The sequence below is a fragment of the Rana temporaria genome, chromosome 10 (genome assembly GCF_905171775.1).
Source record: "Rana temporaria chromosome 10, aRanTem1.1, whole genome shotgun sequence".
In the NCBI taxonomy this organism is placed as follows: Eukaryota; Metazoa; Chordata; class Amphibia; order Anura; family Ranidae; genus Rana; species Rana temporaria.
In genome coordinates this window covers 54,507,125-54,529,078 of record NC_053498.1, presented here as the reverse complement: position 1 = coordinate 54,529,078, position 21,954 = coordinate 54,507,125, and the positions used below count along the sequence as shown (strand labels likewise).

General features: G+C 41.9%; 1 protein-coding gene across 1 annotated transcript in view; it reads left to right on the top strand.

The window, feature by feature from the left end:
- Positions 1–18,768, top strand: part of LOC120916575 (excitatory amino acid transporter 2-like) — a 227,378-nt gene extending 208,610 nt beyond the window's left edge. Inside the window, exons 8-10 of the mRNA XM_040327625.1 lie at positions 9,897–10,091; positions 10,179–10,313; positions 17,243–18,768. Of these exons, the coding sequence (XP_040183559.1) occupies positions 9,897–10,091; positions 10,179–10,313; positions 17,243–17,507 (595 nt within the window). The 3' untranslated portion in view covers positions 17,508–18,768. The remainder of the gene's footprint in view (positions 1–9,896; positions 10,092–10,178; positions 10,314–17,242) is intronic.
- The last annotated feature ends 3,186 nt before the right edge of the window (positions 18,769–21,954 follow it).

The window sequence follows — 21,954 nt, the reverse complement described above, 5'->3', positions numbered from 1 at the left end:
AGGACGGCTGCGGGGGCTTCGATCTGAGGTGAGTATTGCATAATGAGCTTGTATGCTATGCATACTAGCTCATTATGCCTTTGTCTTGCAGGTGGTGTTTTTGTTTTTGTAAAAGTGGCTTTACAACCACTTTAAATATACTAATACCCATGCATGAAGCTGAAATCTTAAAATTGTTATTTCCCTTTACCTTTATCTTATTCCAATATAATTATCTCACTTTGCTTAATAAAATTAAATTTGATCTACGTAAATGGTCTTCTATGTGTCACTCATGGTTAGGCAGGATTAATGTTTTAAAAATGAATGTTCTTCCCCGAGTTTTATATGTCTTCCAAATGCTACCCTATAGGATTTTTTTTTTAATGCTTTAGTCTATAATTTCACACTATATCTGGAAGGGACATTTTACTAGAATACCGCAAACTACTTTATACCATTCCAAAAGATTGGGGGGACTGGCCTTACCAAATCTTTATTTATACTACCAAGCGATTATTATGACACGCATGGCAGATTGGAAATATGCTAGAGAAATGTAACTTTGGGTTGAACTTGAAATGGCAATGGCAGATACCAACCTTCTGGTAGTATCATGGATACCACGATCAATGAGAGGGTTAGCATTCCACAATATCTCCACTGACTAGATCTACCCTGGCACTATGGTACTAGTAGCTCAAGTAATTTACGGAGGCGTAGTGTAAAAACGGTACGCTGCGCCTCCGTATTAGTGCACGCCCCTACCTGAATCTCCCACACTGCTGGGAATATAATTCTCCAATAATGCCCTTGTTGCAATATTTCATGCCAGGAGTCTTACATAAAGGTTTTAAATCATGGTTCCCAGAGTGTATACTGTTCTTACATCAAGCAATAAAGGACTCACAGATTAAACCATTAAGATCCCTGTGTGGAGTAGCTGAACCTATATTCATGGATCAGTGAAGGTATGCACAGTTGTCTCTGTTCACCTGAAGTCTTCCGCAGCCTATTCGTTCTAAAATTCAGGCAATCCACATTATAGCAGAGATCCACAGCTCAGGTGGGACAATCTTAGAAGAAAACCTTTTATGCCGCGTACACACTATTGGGCTTTTGCCCGGGCCAAAAGCACATTGGAATTCTGACGGAATTCCATCGGAGTAAAATAGAACATATTCTATATTTAACCCTTTCACGCCAAGCGTACGCATACAGTATATGCGTCCTCGGCTTCCGAGGGTTATACCGGGATGATGCCTGCAGCTGCATCATCCTGGTACTGTTGTTTAGAGCCGGCAATTGGCTATCCAGCATAACAACCGATGCGGCTAAAAGCCGCTCGGTTGTTATCCCGGAGGAGTGGGAGTGAACTTCCCCCCTCCCGCCGCCTCTCGCCGCTCTGACCGCTCTGACCGGGCCTCCCGTCCCACCGGGAGACCCGATCCTCGATCCTGCAGCTCCAGTGTTCAGTCGCAGACTGAAGCAAAACCATAAACGGCTTTGATTCAGTCTCCGCAATGTAAAAACGGAAACTTCCGGGTTTCTCGGCTGCCAATGGTGCCGGATTAAAAAAAAATACACAGTATTCAGAATCGCCGTTTTCGGTGATCTGAATACTTTGAAGTGCAAAGGAGGGACCGGGGGTCTTTTAGACCCCCGATCCCTCCATAAAGAGTACCTGTCACCATCTATCACTGTCACAAGGGATGTTTACATTCCTTGTGACAGCAATAAAAGTGATCAAAATGTAAAAAAATTAAAAAAAACACAATTTTAATATTATAAAAATAAATAAAATAAATAAGATTTTTTTTTTTTTAAAGTGCTTCCCTCCCCGCGAGCTCGCGCAACAAAGAAAGTCGCGCCCGCATATGAAAACGGTGTTTAAATCACACATGTAAGGTATCGCCGTGATCGTCAGAGCGAGAGCAATAATTCTAGCACTAGGCCTTCTTTGTAACTCTAACCTGATAACCGTAAAAAAAGTTTAAAGCGTCGCCTATGGAGATTTGCGTGCAATTATAAAGCGTGACATCTTTGGTATCTATTTACTCGGCGTAACATTATCTTTCACAATACACAAAAAAAATTGGGCTAACTTTACTTTTTCATTTTTTTTTAATTCATGAAAGTTCATTTTTCCCAGAAAAGTTGCGTTTAAAACACCGCCGCACAAATACTGTCCGACATTAAATATATTTCAACAATTGCCATTTTATTTTCTAGATTCTCTGCTAAAAAATATATATAATGTTTGGGGGTTCAAAGTAATTTTCAAGCAAAAAATATGGATTTTGACTTGTAAACACCAAATGTCAGAAATAGGATTATGCCCTGTACACACGATCGGTCCATCCGATGAGAACGGTCTGATGGATTTTTCCATCAGTTAACCGATTAAGATGACTGATGGTCAGTCGCGCCTACACACCATCGGTTAAAAAAAACGATTGTGTCAGAACGCGGACACGTAAACCACGTACGACGGCACTATAAAGGGGAAGGTCAAATCCAATGGCGCCACCCTTGGGGCTGCTTTTGCTGATTCCGTGTTACCGCTTGTTAGTAAAAGTTTGGTTAAAGCCGATTCGCGCTTTTCAGTCTCCGTGCTTTGCAGATCGTTTTCTCGGGTTCAGTTTGTTCTTGTGGGTTCGTATCTGTCTTTCAGTGCTTGCAATCAGGTCGTATCTGTTTTGCAGTTCGTTCCTCTCTGCTCGTTTTCTGTTCTTTACAGGCCTTGCTGTACTTGGGTGCTTTCTGTTTTAAGTGCGTTCTGACCAGCCGACCGGTTTGAAGCCATGTTGGAGGCGTGTTCTCATGCTCGAGTTCGTGCTGCGTATGGTCTGTCTTCTGCAGTTCATACTGTTTGCAGATCTCTGGCTGTGAACAGGGTGAGGAGGAGTTCATGGGCCAAGAATTGGTTGCGCCAGCGTGACCAATTCTCTCATATGCCTCTGCTTAGGGAAATCCAGGAGAATAACCCTGATGATTTCAGGAACTTTCTCCATATGACGGACCCTGTTTTCCACCGTCTTTTGGATATTCTGTCCCCCTATATAACGAGGCAGGACATTGTGATGCGCCAAGTCATCACGGCCGAGCAGAGGCTCATTGCCACGTTGAGGTACCTGGCAACTGGGAGGAGCCTGCAGGACCTCAAGTTCTCGACAGGCATCTCCCCCCAGGCGCTGGGGATCATCATACCCGAGACGTGTTCTGCCATCATACAAGTGATGCAGAAGGACTATATTAAGGTAAGTTTTCTCCTTTCACATCACAATCTATGTCTTTAATGTATGCTAATGTCTTGTATTTCTTGCATCATTCCATAATTACCATGATTGTAATATGCTGTGAATGTCCCCTTTGTCCCCATGCATGTTGTAAGCTGTCATTGCTCCTTTTTTGGCCTACATGCATATTTCCCTTCACTAACCTGTCCATCATGCTATCCTAGGCCCAAACACACCTAGCCTAGTCTGTTTCCAACTTGTTTTTTGTCTGCTCCATTGTAGTTCTGCCCCCCCCCCCCCCTTAAAATGTGTCCCATTTTTTTTCACATTCAATTTAGGCCGAGTGCTAGAGGGATTTTTTTTTCCGGGCCCAAACTCAGCTAGAACACCCCCTCTCCCTTAAAATGTTTAATGGCCCATCAGAGGGGTGAGGAGTCTGATAAGTGGGCCTATTTTATTTTTGGCATGAAATACTCACTCCAATAATAAATGTTATACTGATGTTGGACACGAATGTCTTTTGTATTGTGATTGCAATGTTTATGTGCCAAAGTACTAATTTTTTTTGTTTGACTCCACAGTTTGCTTTAACGCCACAGGAATGGCAGACTGTGGCTTCCCAATTTGCCCAGCGGTGGGACTTCCCGAACTGCGGAGGGGCAATAAACGGGAAACACGTCCGCCTAGTCCCGCCACCCCGTTCGGGGTCATACTATCATAACTATAAAGGTTTTAATAGTATTGTGTTGATGGCGGTGGTGTTGGGACAGTATGACTTTCTATATGTGGATGTGGGGAATAACGGCCGGATGTCCGACGGTGGAGTGTTCGCGCAGACGGAGTTTGCCCAACGTCTCCAGACTGGTGGCATGGCACTGCCACAGGATGAAGACAATGTGGAGGGACTCCCTTTCGTGTTTGTCGTGGATGAAGCGTTTGGACTGGGACCACACATGATGAGGCCGTTTCCCCAAAGGACCTTCACCCCGGAGAGGAGGGTTTTCAATTTCCGGCTGGCCAGAGCCCGGAGGGTTGTCGAGAATGCCTTCGGGATAATGGCCAGCCGGTTCCGCCTGTTCCAGACAGCCATGCATATGGCGGAATACAAAATGAACACAGATTACGTAGAGTCTGGACGAGCGGAAGTGACGACCGACTCAAACAAAGGTAAAAATGAAAATGGGGCCAGCAGAGGCCTATATAGACTTGAGTCATTGGATGGGGGGTTTATGTTGGACCCTTGAGCAATTTAATCTTGGGGCTCTCCATGCAATTTTGCTCTCCATCTGCTCGGCGCCATCTACAATATATATATGGGAGACTCAAAAACATCTTTATTTTACTTTATTTTAGTTACGGTGGCGTAACGTATGTGTGGCGGCGTAAGCCCGCCTAATTCAAATGGGGATGTTGGGGGCGTGTTTTATTTAAATTTGAGATGACCCCGCGTATTTTACGTTTTTTTTAACAGCGCATGCGCCGTTCGTGAAAAAATCCCAGTGCGCATGCTCAAAAATCCGCTGCAAAACGTCATTGCTTTCGACGTGAACGTAAATTACGTCCAGCCCTATTCGCGAACGACTTACGCAATCGACGTAACATTTCAAAACTCGGTGCGGGAACGCCTCATATAGCAGGGGTAACTATACACCGAAAAAAGCCTAACGTAAACGACGTAAAAAATTGCGCCGGCCGAACGTATGTTTCTGAATCGCCGTATCTACCTAATTAGCATATTCCTTGCGTAAACATACGGAAGCGTCACCTAGCGGCCAGCCTGAAAATGCAGCCTAAGATACGACGGTGTAAGACACTTACACCAGTCGGATCTTAGGGATATCTATGCGTAACTGATTCTCTGAATCAGGCGCATAGATACGACGGCCGGACTCAGAGATACGACGGCGTATCAGGAGATACGCCGTCGTATCTCCTATCTGAATCCAGCCCCTTGTGTTTAAAGGTCAAGATTGTGATAAGATTCTGTCATTTAAGCTGACCCTAGTGTTTATATGTTTTTTGTTTTCTCTTCTAGAAATTTCTTAATATGCATAAGCTCAGAGATCCGATACCATGATGCGCTTCATTGAGAAATATCGGGAACTAAAATGCTTGTGGGAAATAAAAAAACCCTATTATTATAATAACAATGTCCAAAGGGCAACAATTGACCAATTGGTCACTTTTATGCAGACCTGGATACCAGAGCTGACTTCCACCATGATAACCAACAAAATCAATAACATCAGGAATGCTTACAAGAAGCGTTTTAAACAGGTCCGTGTTCCTCGGAGGTCAGGAGCAGCAGCAAATGAAGTAGAGGAGCCCAAGCTGTGGTACTATAAACACCTCAGTTTTCTGGATGATCAGATCGAGGCCCGGGAATCACTTTCGAGTCTTCCTTCCACCCTTCCCTCCACTGTTCCCTCCAGCGTTCCTTCCACTGTTCCCCCCACCCCTGCAGAGTGTGCCGAGGAGCTGGCTGAGATTGAGGAGCCAGATCTGCACATCTTCAGTCAGGTATAGTAGTTTACAACATATTTCTTGGCCGCAAATTAGTGTTGGTATAGCTAAATGATGTTTGAACCAAAATGAAAGCTTGAAAACACAAACAAAAGTCGTGGGCAGAAATTATTGTGACAGGGATGCCAAATGCAGGGGTTAGAATGAGAGTCTGTTCAATTAAAAAAACAAAGAAAAACAACAGTCATGAGCTTGAAAATGTGTGTGATTGATGAAGCAAAAGATAAAACCATGTCCCTTTTTTCTACACAGGAAGAGCTCAGCCAGAAGGAGGAGGAGGCTCCGGAATGTGGCAGCCAGGAGGAGGAAGGGGTTATTGGCAGACAGGAGGAGGTTGGGCCTCCTCCTCCTGCTGCCACATTCTCACCACCTGCAAGGGGCCGTGGAGGGAGCCGTGGAAGGAACGCTGCAGGGAGCCGTGGAAGGAAGGCTGCAAGAAAGACCAGAAAGTGATTCCCTGGCTTCAAGCTGATCTGCCAGAAAACTGAGGTTGTTGTAGTACCACAGCTTGGGGTCATGTATGACATCTGCTGCTGCTTCTGATTTCTGGGATTTGGGGAGCACACTGTGACCCAAATTAGAGGGACTCCTCATGTTATTGATTTTGTTGTTTATCATGGTGGAATGTGGCTTTGGGCTCCAAAGTCTGCATATATTTGGCTGATTGGTCAATTGTTGCCCTTCATGTTACATTTTTTGATCCAGAATAAATGGAGATTTAATTTAAGTTAAATACTTGTCTATTGTGTTTTTCTGGTGAATAGCCATCAAACATTACAGAAATACAATGTGTAATTAACAAAGGACACAACCTCCTTGAGGGGGGGGGAACAAAAATGTTGTTTTGATAACTTGATAAAAAAAAAATGTTGTGAAAAAAAAACATTTTTTTTAAAAAGATGTGGAGTACAAAAAATTATTTTGGAGATCTGGCTTTTTAAAAAAAAAAGGATTATTCATAAGATCACAAGCCAAAAAGAAAAGAAGTCAGTATGGGAGAACTCTGTCTAAATACCATCAGTAAAACAACATCTTTATTCTAGCAATAGAACAAAGAAAAAAATGTGCTGCAATAAACGAGGCACTCATTTTAAAAATGTAGAATGTGCCATCTCCATAACGAACGCTAGTTTTACCAGAACGAGCGCTGCTGTCCCCTAATTTAGTCTGAGCATGCATGGATTTTTAACCGATGGTCGTGCCTACTAACGATCGTTTTTTTTTCTATCGGTTAGGGATCCATCGGTTAAATTTAAAACAAGTTGGCTTTTTTTTAACCGATGGTTAAATAACCGATGGCGCCCACACACGATCGGTTTGGACCGATGAAAACGGTCCATCAGATGGTTAAACCGATCGTGTGTACGCGGCCTTGGGCATGAAAGGGTTAAACTCAGATGCAATTCATCGGAATTTCCGATGGAATTTCTCCGATGGGGCATACATGGAAAAATTCCGTCAGACTTTTTCCATCGGAAATTCTGATCGTGTGTACGGGGCTTTAGAGTCTGCAAAATACTTGAGACTTGGTTCACCTTCCAGCAGGACAGCAACCCTAAACACACAGCCAGAGCTACAATGGAATGGTTTAGATCAAACCATATTCATGTGTTAGAATGGCCCAGTCAAAGTTCAGACCTAAATCCAATTGAGAATCTGTGGCAAGACATGAAAATTGCTGTTCACAGATGCTTTCCATCCAATCTGAGAGAGCTTGAGCTATTTTGCAAAGAAGAATGGGCAAAAATGTTACACTGTAGATGTGACAAAGCTGATAGAGACATACCCAAAAAGACTTGCAGCTGTAATTGCAGCGAAAGGTGGTTCTACAAAGTATTGACTCAGTGGAGCTGAATACAAATGCACGCCACACTTTTCACATATTTATTTGTAAAAAACTTTTAAAAAAATTTTATCACTTTCCTTCCACTTCACAATTATGTGCCACTTTTGTTGGTCTATCATATAAAATCCCAATAAAATACATTCACATTCTTGGTTGTAAAATGACAAAATGTGGACAATTTCATGGTAAGAATAATTTCATGGTAAGAATACTTTTTCAAGGCACTGTAACTATGCATATAATGTAATACACATGTAAGTATGCAGTTCTACAATTATACAGGCATGCATGCAGCATGCCATAATAACATATTATGCTGCACCTGCACAACTGCACTTGGCCCCATACTAGTTTTGCAGGACTAGCCAAGCACATATGCATCCAACACATCCTGAATGCAGCCTCTATTTCGCTTCAGTGCAGCCTAATTGCAAGCTCCTGCATATTAAATGCATGCTGCTCTGGAGACACAACTCCTTTAGGTGCACTGATACTTGTGTAGGGGTGTATCGACAAACAGTTGTACAAGCCCCCCATATTAGGCAGCAAGTATGCCTTTATGCAATTTATGCACTAATGCAGTATATAATTGTGTCCTGTCAGCTCAAGCAGCTCTACCATAGATAGAACTCACACCTCATTATCCAGCTACAGACTGCTCCATGTCTCTAGGAGCTCCACTGATCCTTCAGCCCATGTGTGACTTCAACATAAGCAAAAAAGGCCCACGCTTCTACTTTCTGCCTCCACTGCGCAAGAGTAGGCTATACTGAATGACCTCTAGTGACTGGAGGAGAAAACTGCAGTTCAAAACTCATGAGACACACAGAGCACACTGCTTCTAGTGGCCACCAGGAGAATGACCAGACAGTCGGATCTCTCTCTTTTTTTTTTAAAGAAATATTGCAAATGCAAACTTACCATTCCCACCTCAGGACTCTGAATCATAACAGGAGTCCAACCTACACCCATCATGGTGGGCTATGTCAAAAAAAACTTCAAGGACTCAGTCCCCCTTACATCTGGTGTCCACTCTCTTGGATCTGTATTGCACCCTGCTGGAAAGTACCTTGGTCAAAAAAACACTGCACAGGGTTTCATTATGTAGGGTCCAGTGATGTAAGGTTGCATTACATTACACCTTGAAGATTCTTCTCCTTATCAAGAAAGGCTCAGGTACCATCCATTTTGGCTGACAAGCTTTTCGAATGGATCCAATTGAAGCCCATGATTCTCAGCAGAATTGTCACAAACCTCCAAGTGTGCTCCAACAGCACATGCAGCAGATCAGTGACCATCACCTTACAGACACTGGCAAAAAAAACTGAGGTGCATAGTATGGACTATATTGGGGAGGACTTGTTTGATAGATCTGCCAGTGTCCATTCACCTATAGGTGATGAATAAGCCATGATTATAACCTGCTCTGTGTTCCGTGATGTACGATAAAGAAAAATAAAGTTTATGTGAACACACTGGCATTAAAGGACATTGTAACAAAGAAAATATCATGTTTGATATATATAACTATAACTGCATGTATGGATGTAAAAATAAAACCTCAACTTTTTTGTTCCTTTATGGGGTAGTCCTTCTGCAGTCCAGTCCAGGCCATTTATGATGACATTCTCAGCTGTTAGCAATTTATATCTAACTCGACAGGATTTTTTAATCACAAGAGTAGTCCAAGTCTTAGCATCCATGGAAAGATTTCTTGAACTTTTTATTCTAGGTTGATTCACTGACTCAAATCCCATAAACCTGTAGAAACTATAAGCACTTCAATATGTCATGGTATCAGGCTTTTATTAAATAGGTATGATAGCCCCAATATACACAGATGGTTGGGGCTCACACAAGGACATTTCATCACAGCAACCTTAACATCAGAGTACATCAAGACTATTATTTATAACACGTTGTGACTATTGTGTGGTAGTGACATCTAAATATTTATTAGGTCCTGAGAGACGGGTAACAGTGTTCATGACTATTGTTACAGCTGTTTGCCTGGAATACAGCATTAACATGGAATAATATGTATTATATGTATTCCTTTACTTTCACGGTTATCATGTATATACAGTAACTGTAAAATTATATTGTTAACATACAATAGGGCATTTTTTTTAAGTTTTACAAAGAATAGGTTTAACAATTTCACGTTAAAGTATTGTGGATGGATAGCTTCAGCTTATAAATATTATCAAATTATGGACATACATATTCTACAAATACAAAGAATATAATTATGCTAAAGGTTTCTCCTCTGACTTTTAATACACTTCATAGAGTATTTCATATTTCAGTGCCGGCACACTTCCTGTAACTTTCCGCTGCTTGGAAGAGAATCTGAAGATCGACAAGCGAGTAACCCGCTTTGTTCTTCCTATTGGAGCCACTATTAATATGGATGGCACAGCCCTCTATGAGGCAGTGGCAGCCATTTTTATTGCTCAGATGAATGACATTTCCTTGGATGCTGGTCAGATAGCAACAGTCAGGTAAACTGAATTGGTGTGACAGGAACATATTGACTTGTTAACATTTCATAGAGTTATATTTACTGTTGTTTCTTGTTTGCCTTGTAGTCTTACAGCCACATTAGCAAGCGTGGGGGCAGCCAGTATTCCAAGTGCTGGACTTGTCACTATGCTCCTCATCCTAACAGCTGTGGGCCTTCCAACTCAAGACATCAGTCTGCTCATTGCAGTGGACTGGCTACTGTGAGTAAACTGCATTTTTATTCTTACCTTTGGGAAAATTACAAAATACTATTTTAGAAATTAGACCTTCCTTTTAAAGACAACTATAGCTAAGTGAAAGGAACTCCCAGGAAGAAACAGCTGCAAGTCAAATTGTTGCACCCAGCAGTTTCATGACTGGGTAATGTGTCCCTGACCAACATTTTCAGGAGCACATCTGCCAGCCTAATGCCACGTACAGACGGTCGTTTTTTGTGATGACGTTTTATGTAATGAAAAAAAACAACGTTTTTGAAACTTCATTTTTAAAAACGACGTAGCATACACACCATACTGTAGTTTTTTTCAAAATGCTCTAGCAAAGCGCGGTTACGTTCAGCACGTACGACGGCACTCTGTTCCATTCAAGCTCGCTTCATAACTTGCTTCTGAACATGCGCGGGTTTAAAAACGTTGTTTTAAACGTCGTTTTGCCCACACACTATCGTTTTAAATGACACAAAAAACGACGTTTTGAAAAACGACACAAAAAATTCAAGCATGTTCGAATTTTTTTTTGTCGTTTTTCAGAAGACATACAACGACGTTTTCCCCACACACGGTCATTTTAAATGACGTTTTTAAAAACAACGTTTTTTTTTCATCACAAAAAACGGCCGCCTGTACGCGGCATTAGGCTGCCTTCACACTGCTTGATTGCAAAATAATGTTAGAAATGCTTTTGTGTTTTTGTCATGGTTTTGCCTTGAATTGCTGCATTTCTGATGCGTTTTCAATACATTTTTTTGATTGCTTGCACCTGTGAAAAATGGATATGTGAATCAAAAAAGATACCAAAAACGCAAAGGTGGTGTGTTTTTGATGCATTTTTGCTAATTCTTTCATTCATTTCAATAGGGAGGTACATTTTTGTGTGATTTTTTAACATGCACCAGAAAACACCAACTGAAACGCAACTGACTGGTGTGAAGAGTTCCAAAGGGATGCATTTTTCATGCATTTTTTGTCCCCCCTTTTTTTTTACTAAAAAACTTATCATTGTGAAATGGCCCTGAGACTGCTCTCACACTGCTTTTATGCATTTGTACCAACATCTGTAATGGTGTAATTGATTAGTATTCCTCTTAGGTAAGCTAAAGTTGTTTTGGGCAGTGGCGTACCTAGCATATCTGGAAATCCAGGGTCAATAAATTTTAACATCCTCCCAACATGATTTTTATTATTATTAATAAACAGGATTTATATAGCACCAACAGTTTGCGCAGCACTTTACAACATGAGGGCAGACAGTACAGTTACAATACAATTAAATACAGGAGGAATCAGAGGGCCCTGCTCATTAGAGCGTACAATCTAGAAGGGAGGGTCAAGTGAAATAAAAGGTGATAACTGTGGGGGATAAACTGATGGAGAAAATGAAAATACAGTTGTTAGGTGTGGGTAGGATAGTCTTCTCTGAAGAGGAGGGTTATCAAGCATCTTCTGAAAGCTAATAGAGTAGGAGATAAATCGGACTAATTGGGGTAAGGGGTTCCATAGGATTGGAGAGGCTCTGAAAAAGTCCTGGAGGTGAGCATTAGAGGAAATTACGAAGGAGCTAGAGAGCAGTAGGTCTTGAGAGGAACGAAAAGAACGATTAGGTTGGTATTTTGAGACTAGGCTAGTGATGTTGCTGGGGGCTAAATTGTGCATGGCTTTGTAAATTGTTGATAGTATTTTAAATTTAAGTCAATGGGTGAACGGAAGCCAGTGGGGGGATTGACAGAGAGGAGTAGCAGACACAGAGTGATTGGGAAGGTGGATGAGTCTGGCAGCAGCATTCATGATAGATTGAAGGGGGGACAGCCTATGTAAAGGTAAGCCAATGAGAAGGGAGTTGCAGTAGTCGAGGCGAGAGATGACCAGCGGGTGAATTAAGAGCTTTGTTGTGTCATTGGTTAGAAAGGGGCATATTTTTGAGATGTTGCAGAGGTTGAGGTGACAAGATTTGGACAGTGATTAGATGTGGGGCTTAAAGGAGAGTTCAGAGTCCAGGACTACACCTAGGACCTTGGTATGCGGGGATGGGCTGATAGTTGTGCCATCGGTTTTGACAGAGCGATCAAGGGAAGGGGCACGTGGTGAAGGAAAAATTATAAGTTTGGTTTTGGATAGATTGAGTTTGAGGAAGTGGTGTGACATCCAGACTGATATATCTGTTAGTAAATAAGTGAGGAGACTGAGGGAGTGAGGAATATATGTGGGTGCCGTCAGCATAGATGGTATTGGAAGCCATAAGAGGCTATCAGCTGACCCAGGGAGGAGGTGTAGATTGAAAAAAAGAGGGAGGTCCAAGAACAGAAACTTGGGGGACCTCAACAGAGAAAGGAAGAGGAGAGGAGAAAGTAGAATTGTAGGTAATGCTAAAGGTGGATATATAGGAAGAGAACCAGTCATGGAGACCAAAGGCGTGGAGTTTTTTGAGGAGGAGGGGGTGGTCAACCATATCAAAGGCAGCAGAAAGGTCCAGGAGTAGGAGTACAGAATAGTGTCCATTGGTTTTGGCCATTAATAGATTGTTTGTTAGTTTTAGAAGAGCAATTTCTATAGAGTGTTGAGGACGAAATTCAGACTGAAGGGGATCAAGAAGGATATATAAAGTAATAAAGGAGCACATGTATCTTGGAACACCAGATTATGCTGACATTGGGAGGTGCCTGCAGGGGCATAGTGAAATAAAACCTGAGCCTACTCACAGTATACACAGCACACATACAGTACAGTGGAACCTTGGATTACGAGCATAATCCATTCCAGGAGAAAACTCGTAATCCAAAGCACTTGCATATCAAAGCGAGTTTCCCCATAGAAGCCAATGGAAATGAAAATAATGTGTTCCGCATTGACTTCTATGGCATGCAATACTGCATATGGCCAGAGGTGGGGGTGGGGCACAGGGGGCATGGCTCCGATCGGCTCAGCTTTGTCGCCCCCCACCTCAGGCCAAACACGGTACTGCACACTGCTGTGGCTTGAATCCTGCTCATTTTGCAAGTCAACAATCGCAAACCGAGTCAGGATTTTTTTTAGAACAGTGCTCATATTGCGAAACGCTTGTTAACCGCATTACTTGCAATCTGAGGTTTCACTGTATGTCACAGTCATTATACCCACAAAATATTCTGCAATTACTGTGCTATAAGTGAGTAGGGGTGAGCTCCGAGTCGACTCGAACATTGCCTGTTCGCCTGTTCGGCGAACATGAGCAATTTGAGGTGTTCGCGGCAAATTCGAAAAGCCGCAGAACACCCTGTTAAAGTCTATGGGAGAAATCTAAATTTAATTTTAAATGCTAATATGCAAGTTATTGTCCTAAAAAGTGTTTGAGGACCTGGGTCCTGTCCCAGGAAACATGTATCAATGTAAAAAAAAAGTTTTAAAAACGTCTGTTTTTTCGGGAGCAGTGAATTTAATAATGCTTAAAGTGAAACAATAAAAGTGAAATATTCCTTTAAATTTCGTACCTGGGGGGGGGGGGGGTGTAAAATTAGCATGTGAAAAAGCGCATGTTTCCAGTACTTAGAACTGTCACTGCACAAAGTGTCATTTCTGAAAGAAATAAAGTCATTTAAAACTGGACTCACGGCTATAATGAATTGTTGGCTCCCGGCAATTCAGAGAGGATTCATTCATAAAAAAATAAATAAATAGCGTGGGGATCCCCCCAAATTCAATTACCAGGCCCTTCAGGTCTGGTATGGATATTAAGGAAAACCCCGCCGTCAATTTAAAAAAAAAATTATGTGGGATTCTCCCCAAATATCCATTCCAGACCCTTCAGGTCTGGTGTGGATTTTAGGGGAACTCCACCCCAATTTTTTTTAAAAAATGGCATGGAGTTCCCTCAAAAATCCACACCAGACCCCTTATCCGAGCACGTTAACCTGGCCGGCCGCAGAAAAGAGGGGGGGACAGAGTGCGCCCCCCCTCTCCTGAAATGTACCAGGCCACATGCCCTCAACATGGGGAGGATGTCCCCATGTTGATGGGGACACGGGCCTCATCCCCACAACCCTTGCCCGGTGGTTGTGGGGGTCTGCAGGCGGGGGGCTTATCAGAATCTGGAAGACCCCCAGATCCTGCCCCCCCCTATGTGAATTGGTAATGGGGTACATTGTACCCCTACCATTTCACGAAGGAAGTGTAAACTGTTTTTGCATTGATACATGTTCCCCCAAACACTTTTTATGACAATAACTTGCATATTAACCTTCAAAATTTGCACTTTTGATTTTTCATGTTCGTGTCCCATAGACTAACGGTGTTTTTTGCCTGTTTGCATGTTCTGCTGCGAACTGAACCAGGGGGTTTTCGGCTCACCCCTAATCAACATGTATAAATACATAAATGGTCCTTATACCTGTAGTAACTTGGTGTAAAGTTGTTCATGGTAAGGTAATCACAGAGGACAAGGGGACACTCTTTTTGTCTGGAGGAAAAGATATTTAGAGAGAGTAGGGGGGGTGATTCATGTGTAATATAAAATGTATTTATTGGAGTGAAAGACAATAGGCATTTTACACAATCAGTTAAAAGAACGTGCTCATCAATAGGTTAGGGCCTCTGGTGGCAATCTTCTGCATAGTCTAGTGTGTCTTCTTAGCTCTACAGGTTACCCACCAGCCCACCTAGTGTGTTCGCTTCGCTTGTACTAAGGTGCCGTGTTATGCTGAAGATTATCACCAGAAGCCCTAACCTATTGATGAACGAGTTCTTTTTAGGGTTTGTATAAGTTGACAATTATCTTTCACAATATATACAGTATGTTTTATATTACACTTCGATTGGGCCCCCTCTTTTCTCTATCAGTTTACCCTGAGCCACTTCAGTCTCTAAAGGAGGTACTGCATCAAATGTCTAAGGCCATCAAGAAGCTGCCCCTAATGTTCCAATTGAACTTAATGGATTTTTTTTTACTGAACTCATAATATCATCAGTATACGCACAACACTCATTGCGCCATTAACCCCACTTTTTCTATCTATACAGGCAAAGAGATTTAACCTCCAAATACAGAAAGGCTTTTTCACAGTAGGAACTGTGAAAATGTGGAATAGATCCCCCACCCCCTGCTAGAGTAAATTGGATCAATTTTAGTTTTTTGCCTTCCTCTGGATCAACTGTGTGCATAGGATTGTGTATATGGAGATTGTTTGTGTGTGTGTGTGTGTGTGTGTGTGTTTTAATGCTTTTATCTCTGTGGGCTAAACTGGATGGACTGGAAGTGTTTTTTCAACCAGACTAACTACAGTGCCTTGAAAAAGTATTTATACCCCTTGAAATTTTCCAAATTTTGTCATGTTACAACCAAAAACATAAATGTATTTTATTGAGATTTTATGTGATAGACCAACACAAAGTGACACAATTGTGAACGGGAAGGAAAATTATACATTGTTTTCAATTTTTTGTACAAATAAATATTTGAAAAGTGTGGCGTGTATTTGTATTCAGCCACCTTTACTCTGATACCCCTAACTAAAATTCAGTGGAACCAATTGCCTTCAGAAGTCACCTAATTAGTTAATACAGTCTGCCTGTGTGTAATTTAATCTCCGTATAAATACAGCTGTTCTGTGAAGCCCTCAGAGGTCTGTTAGAGAACATTAGTGCACAAACAGCATCACGAAGGCCAAGCAATACACCTTACAGGTCAGGTAAAAAGTTGAGGAGACGTTTAAAGCAGTTTTAGGTTTTAAAACATATTCCAAACTTTGAACATCTCACGGAGCACTGTTAAATCCATCATCTGAAAATAGTAAGAGTAGGGCAAAACTGCAAGCCTACCAAGACATCCACCTAAATTGAAAGGCAAGGAGAGCATTAATCAGAGAAGCAGCCAAGAGGCCCATGGTAACTCTGGAGGAGCTGCAGAGATTCACCGCTCAGGTGGGAGAATCTATTAGTTGTGCACTCCACAAATCTGCCATTTATGGAAGAGTGGCAAGAAGAAAGCCATTGTTGAAAGAAAGACATAAGAATTTCTGTTGGGGAAGCCACATGGGGGACACAGCAAAAATGTGGAAGAAGGTGCTCTAGTCAGATGAGACTAAAATTGCACTTTTTGGCCTTAAAGCAAAACGCTATGTGTGGCGGAAAACTGCACATCGCCCTGAACACACCATCACCACTGTGAAACATGGTGGTGGAGGTATCATGTAGAGGGGATGGTTTTCTTTAGCAGGGACAGGGAAGCTGCTCAGAGTTTATAGGAAGATGGATGGAGCCACATACAGGGCAATCTTAGAAGAAGAAAACCTGTTAAAGACTGCAAAAGACTTGAGACTGGGGCGGAGGTTCACCTTCCAGCAAGACGAGGACCCTAAACATAAAGCCAGTACTACAATGGAATGGTTTAGAGCAAAGCATTTTCAATGTCCCAGTCAAATTCCAGACCTACTGTACATCCAATTGAGAATCTGTGGCAAGACTTGAAAATTGCTGTTCACAAATGATCTAGATCCAATCTGACAGAGCTTGAGCTCTTTTGCAAAGAAGAATGTCACTCTCTGGATGTGCAAAGCTGGTAGAAACCTACCCAAAAAGACTTGGAGCTGTAATTGAAGAGAAAGGTGGTTCTACAAAGTATTGACTGAATACAAATGCATGTCACACTTTTTAGATATTTTTTGGTAAAAGATTTTGAAAAACATTTAAACTTTTCCTTCCTATTTCCTTATGTGCCACTTTCCTTCCCATTTCCTTATGTGCCACTTTCCTTCCCATTTCCTTATGTGCCACTTTCCTTCCCATTTTCTGTATGTGCCACTTTGTGTTGGTCTATCACATAAAATCCCAATAAAGTACATTTGAGTTTTTGGTTGTAACATGACAAAATGTAGAAAATGTCAAGGGGTATTAATACTTTTTCAAAGCACTGTATGTAACTATTTTACAATATGTTTTAACAGAGACCGAATGAGGACTTCAATCAATGTGGTTGGAGATTCATTTGGAGCTGGCATCATCTACCACCTTTCCAAAGCTGAGTTAGCTGCTATTGATGCCAAACATGATGTGAAGGATGGAACAGATATAATGAAATTGCACACAATGAATCATGAAGGTGCAAAGAAACCAATCAGGGAGGGCATTGGCACCCCACCATTCTCTGGCTATGCCTCCTTGCCTACTGATGAGTATGAAGTTCAGGTGGAACCATCTCTGCACCTTTAATTTTAACACTTTGCTGCATATGCTGTTATTTCAGCTACGTTGTAATTGCAGCAGTGAATTTATTTTTCAGTGCCAGCCTCAGGTTACCCAGATTTCCTTATTAACATTAGCACTAATCAGGCATGGCATTGGTGCAATGTCTACTGGTTAGCTGATGCCTTTGCTGTCCCCTCTATTTACTCCTATAGGAACTATAATCAAAAATCTGGCGCCCAACTTTGCAGTTAGTGGAAGTTTGTGAAATGAATCCTCATCTATGAACATCATAATTTGTATTGTCTGAAGTATCGAGCTGCTAAGTACTGTATAGCTTTCAAGGCTCCTTCTGATACAGAGGTAACAAAACAGGGCACCAAAATCATGGAAACACACAGCCGAAGGTCATTATGCTATGGGGTCTTTTCACAAAAGCTATTTTATTGTATTTCTAAGTAAATTTAATAAAAGTTATTGTAAAAAAAGTGTGGTACATCTGAGTAGGTGACATTTTAAAATGGGAGGTACAACAATGCACAATTTCAAATGGGGGTGGCATTCCTGCATCTATTTGAGCCACACAGGGGCCTTGCTCCAATGTATGACATGCCCCCTTACATGTGTCTGTGATAATCAATAATGTGGACACAGTCAAAGTCACATTAAAATAATGGGACAAGTAATGCAGTAGCTTTAATTAAAAAAAATCCAAGAGCTCTAGGTCAATGTCCCACATGCCCCATACACACGACATACGGAGAGCTTTTGGCCGGGAATCCCGGCCGTGTGTATGCTCCCTTGCAGTTTTTCTGATGAGAAAAAGAGAACCAGGTCTCTTTTTTCCTGCCGGGATTCCCGACTGACTTTTTCCCGCCAGAAAACCCGGCCGTGTGTAGCAGAAACCGGCCATTTTCTGCAGTTTTCCTGTGGTGAAAAACTCAGTTGGAGCATGAACATGTTCGGGATTCCTGAGGAAAAGCTCTCATCAGAGTTTTCCCGATGGGAAAACTGATCGTCTGTACGGGGGAAAAGTAGAGAGCAGGTTCTCAGTTTTCCCCTTGGGATTTCCAACGGACCTTTTCCCATCAGGAATCCCAGTCGTGTGTACTAGGCAACATTCCCAGCATAGGATGGCAGCATATTTTGCAGCCTCCCCTAACCTACAATTCAGCATATACATGAAAGCATGGCAGCCACAGATCTCCTTTGCAGATAAATTTCACTTAAAGTGGAGGTTCACCCAAAAACCTTTTTTTTTAACATTAGATTGAGTCTCGTTTTGTCAAGGGGAATCGGGTGTTTTTTTTTACAATCGAAGCAGTACTTACCGTTTTAGAGATGCATCTTCTCCGCCGCTTCCGGGTATGGGCTGCCTGACTGGGCGTTCCTACTTAATTGACAGGCTTCCGACGGTCGCATACATCGTGTCACGATTTTCCGAAAGTAGCCGAACGTCGGTGCGCAGGCGCCGTATAGAGCCGCACCGACGTTCGGCTTCTTTCGGCTACTCGTGACGCGATGTATGCGACCGTCGGAAGCCTGTCAATCAAATAGGAACGCCCAGTCCTGAAGACCATACCCGGAAGCGGCGGAGAAGATCGCTCTCTAAAACGGTAAGTACTGCTTCGATTTTAAAAAAACTACCCGATTCCCCTTGACAAAATGAGCCTCAATCTAATGTTAAAAAAAAAATTTCGGGTGAACTCCCGCTTTAAGCTTATTAGCAAAACAACTAACCTAAGCAGCTTGTACAGGATATTGGGATGAAATAAATATTGTTGCAGTGGGAAGAGTTTCAGATTGTAGCTGATGGTCTTTCACCTTGAAATATAGTAAATACAGTACTGTGTCAAATTATGATTTTTTTGCATACAATTGCAAAAGAGTTAAAGCAGTTCTAATATGGCAAAATGAAATGGTATGAAATGAATCTGCGCAATGGAAACAAATATTGCCCGTGAGTAATTATGAGTTTTTTTTACACCCATAGTTAATTAAGCAGCTGCCCCTACTTAATGTATTTTTACTTTACTTTTACATATATGTATTAATTAATGTAGCGCTAATCCTACTTTCAATCTTACTCAACTAATATGGCAAAAGGCAGCATTTAAATGGAATGTATATTCTATGTTATTATTTACCTTAAATTAAAAAAATAGTTTTCATATTATTGCAAGCTTATTCTTTTAAAACAATATGTTAAATGCAGAGATTTGTAAATTACCTATTAGACAAAACTCTTAATGGACTGAAACTGTATCTGTTTAACAAATGTTAAGATATACATTAATGTCAGTCACTGTACATTTTATTCTACGTCGGGTGACTCATAGACTTGTTTTGTAGAAAGGGCATGTGTCTGCTACATCCTGATCATAGGCTTGCGCAGAAGGTGTGCCAGGTGTGCCTGGGCATACCCTATTCACTAGGTGTGTTGCCAATACCATTACTTCCCAGGTTGACCCCCTCCTTGTTGCCCCCCCCCCACCATGCAGTGCTATTGGCTTCCCTCCTCCCCCCCCAGCTTGCTGCAGGGGATGTTTTCAGGATGGAGAGCGGGGGAAGGGGCTAATAAATAGTTTGTTTTCTAAATGAACACAGTGAAGACTTACTGTATTTATTCACAACTGAAGCATAGTAAACTGTATTTACTATGATTCAGTTTGTGAATGAATAAGAAGCCACTCAGCACAGAGCACTTCCCTATCATTCACTGCCCCCTGCAGCTGAGGCCAGAGAGAAAGTCATATGTGTTTGAGCTTTGGAGTGCACACCCTAATGCAATAGGCTGCGCACACCTATGAGCCTGATACATTGGAAGTGGATTAAAAGATATGGGGGCAGATTCACGTACCTCGGCGCATATTTGCGTCGGGCGTAGCATATCTAAGACACACTAGGGTGCCGTAACTTTTTTTTTTTTCAAATCCTCAAAGAATTTGCGCCGTAAGTTACGACGGCGTAGTGTATCTTTGGCAGCGTAAGGGCGCGGAATTCAAAAAGATGTGATGGGGGCGTGTTTTATGTAAATACGTTGCGCCGTCCGTGGGGTATCCCAGTGCCCATGCTCGAAATTAAACCGGAACAAGCCAATGCTTACGACGGTGACGTCATTCTACGCAAATCCCTATTCGCAAACGACTTACGCAAACGACGTAAAATATTCAAATTTAGACGCGGGAACGACGGACATACTTAACATTGAGTACGCCTCATAATAGCAGGGGTAACTATACGCTGGAAAAAGCCGAACGCAAACAACGTAAAAAAATGCGCCGGACGTACGTTCGTGGATCGCCGTAACTAGCTAATTTGCATACTCTATTCGGAATTCGACGGAAACGCCACCTAGCGTCCGGCGGAAAAATGCATCTACGATCCGACGGCGTACTAAGACGTACGCCTGTCGGATCGATCCGAGTTGCAGTCGTATCTTGTTTTGTAGATACAAAACAAAGATACGACGCGGGAAATTTAAAATTACGCGGCGTATCAATAGATACGCCTGCGTAATTCTTTTGTGGATCTGCCCCATGTTCTTTTTTTCCCAGAGTGGATGGTTTTCAGACAATTTTATAGCGACCAGATACTGGGTCCTAAATTTTCCTCTATTCTATGGAAAGAAAACAAACTGTACATTGGTTATATTTGTTAATTTCTTCAGATTCTCTTTGCATTGTGTTTAATCCTATTTAATTAGTCTTTTATTATACCAGAGTAAAACATATATAAACTCACATAGGCTGGCTCTGTAGTATTCATCCTTGCTATCCTATAGTAATTCCTTTAATACATAAATGACTTTACATTTTATAAATAGTATATATATGTTATAACCACATATGTAAATGTATTCTATTGGGATTTTTGTATTATATTTTATGTGATAGACCAACACAAAGTGGCACATAATTGTGAAGTGAAAGAAAAATGATAAATGGTTTTCAATTTTTTTACAAATAAATATCTGAAAAGTGTGGCCTGCATTTTTATACTCTGATACCCCTAACTAAAATCTAGTATAACCAGTTGCCTTCAGAAGTCCACTAATTAGTAAATAGAGTCCACCTGTGAGTAATTTAATCTCAGTATAAATGCAGCTGTTCTGTGAAGCCCTTAGAGGTTTGTTAGAGAACATTAGTGAGCAAACAGCATCATGAAGGCCAAGGAACACACCAGGCAGGTCAGGGATATACCGTATTTATCGGCGTATATCGTGCACTTTTTTGCCCTGAAAATCAGGGCAAAATCGTGGGTGCGCGATATACGCCGATACCCGCTTTCCCGCGCCGAGTTTTGAATACTGCGCCGACATATACCGAGCGCAGTACACTCGGGTATAGTCGGCCAGTCTCGGCTTCTTCCGTGCTCACGTCCTGGACGTACAGGACGTACAGGACGTGAGCGCGACAGTTGCTGAGCCTGCCCGAGTGTACTGCGCTCGGTATATGCTGGCGCAGTATTCAAA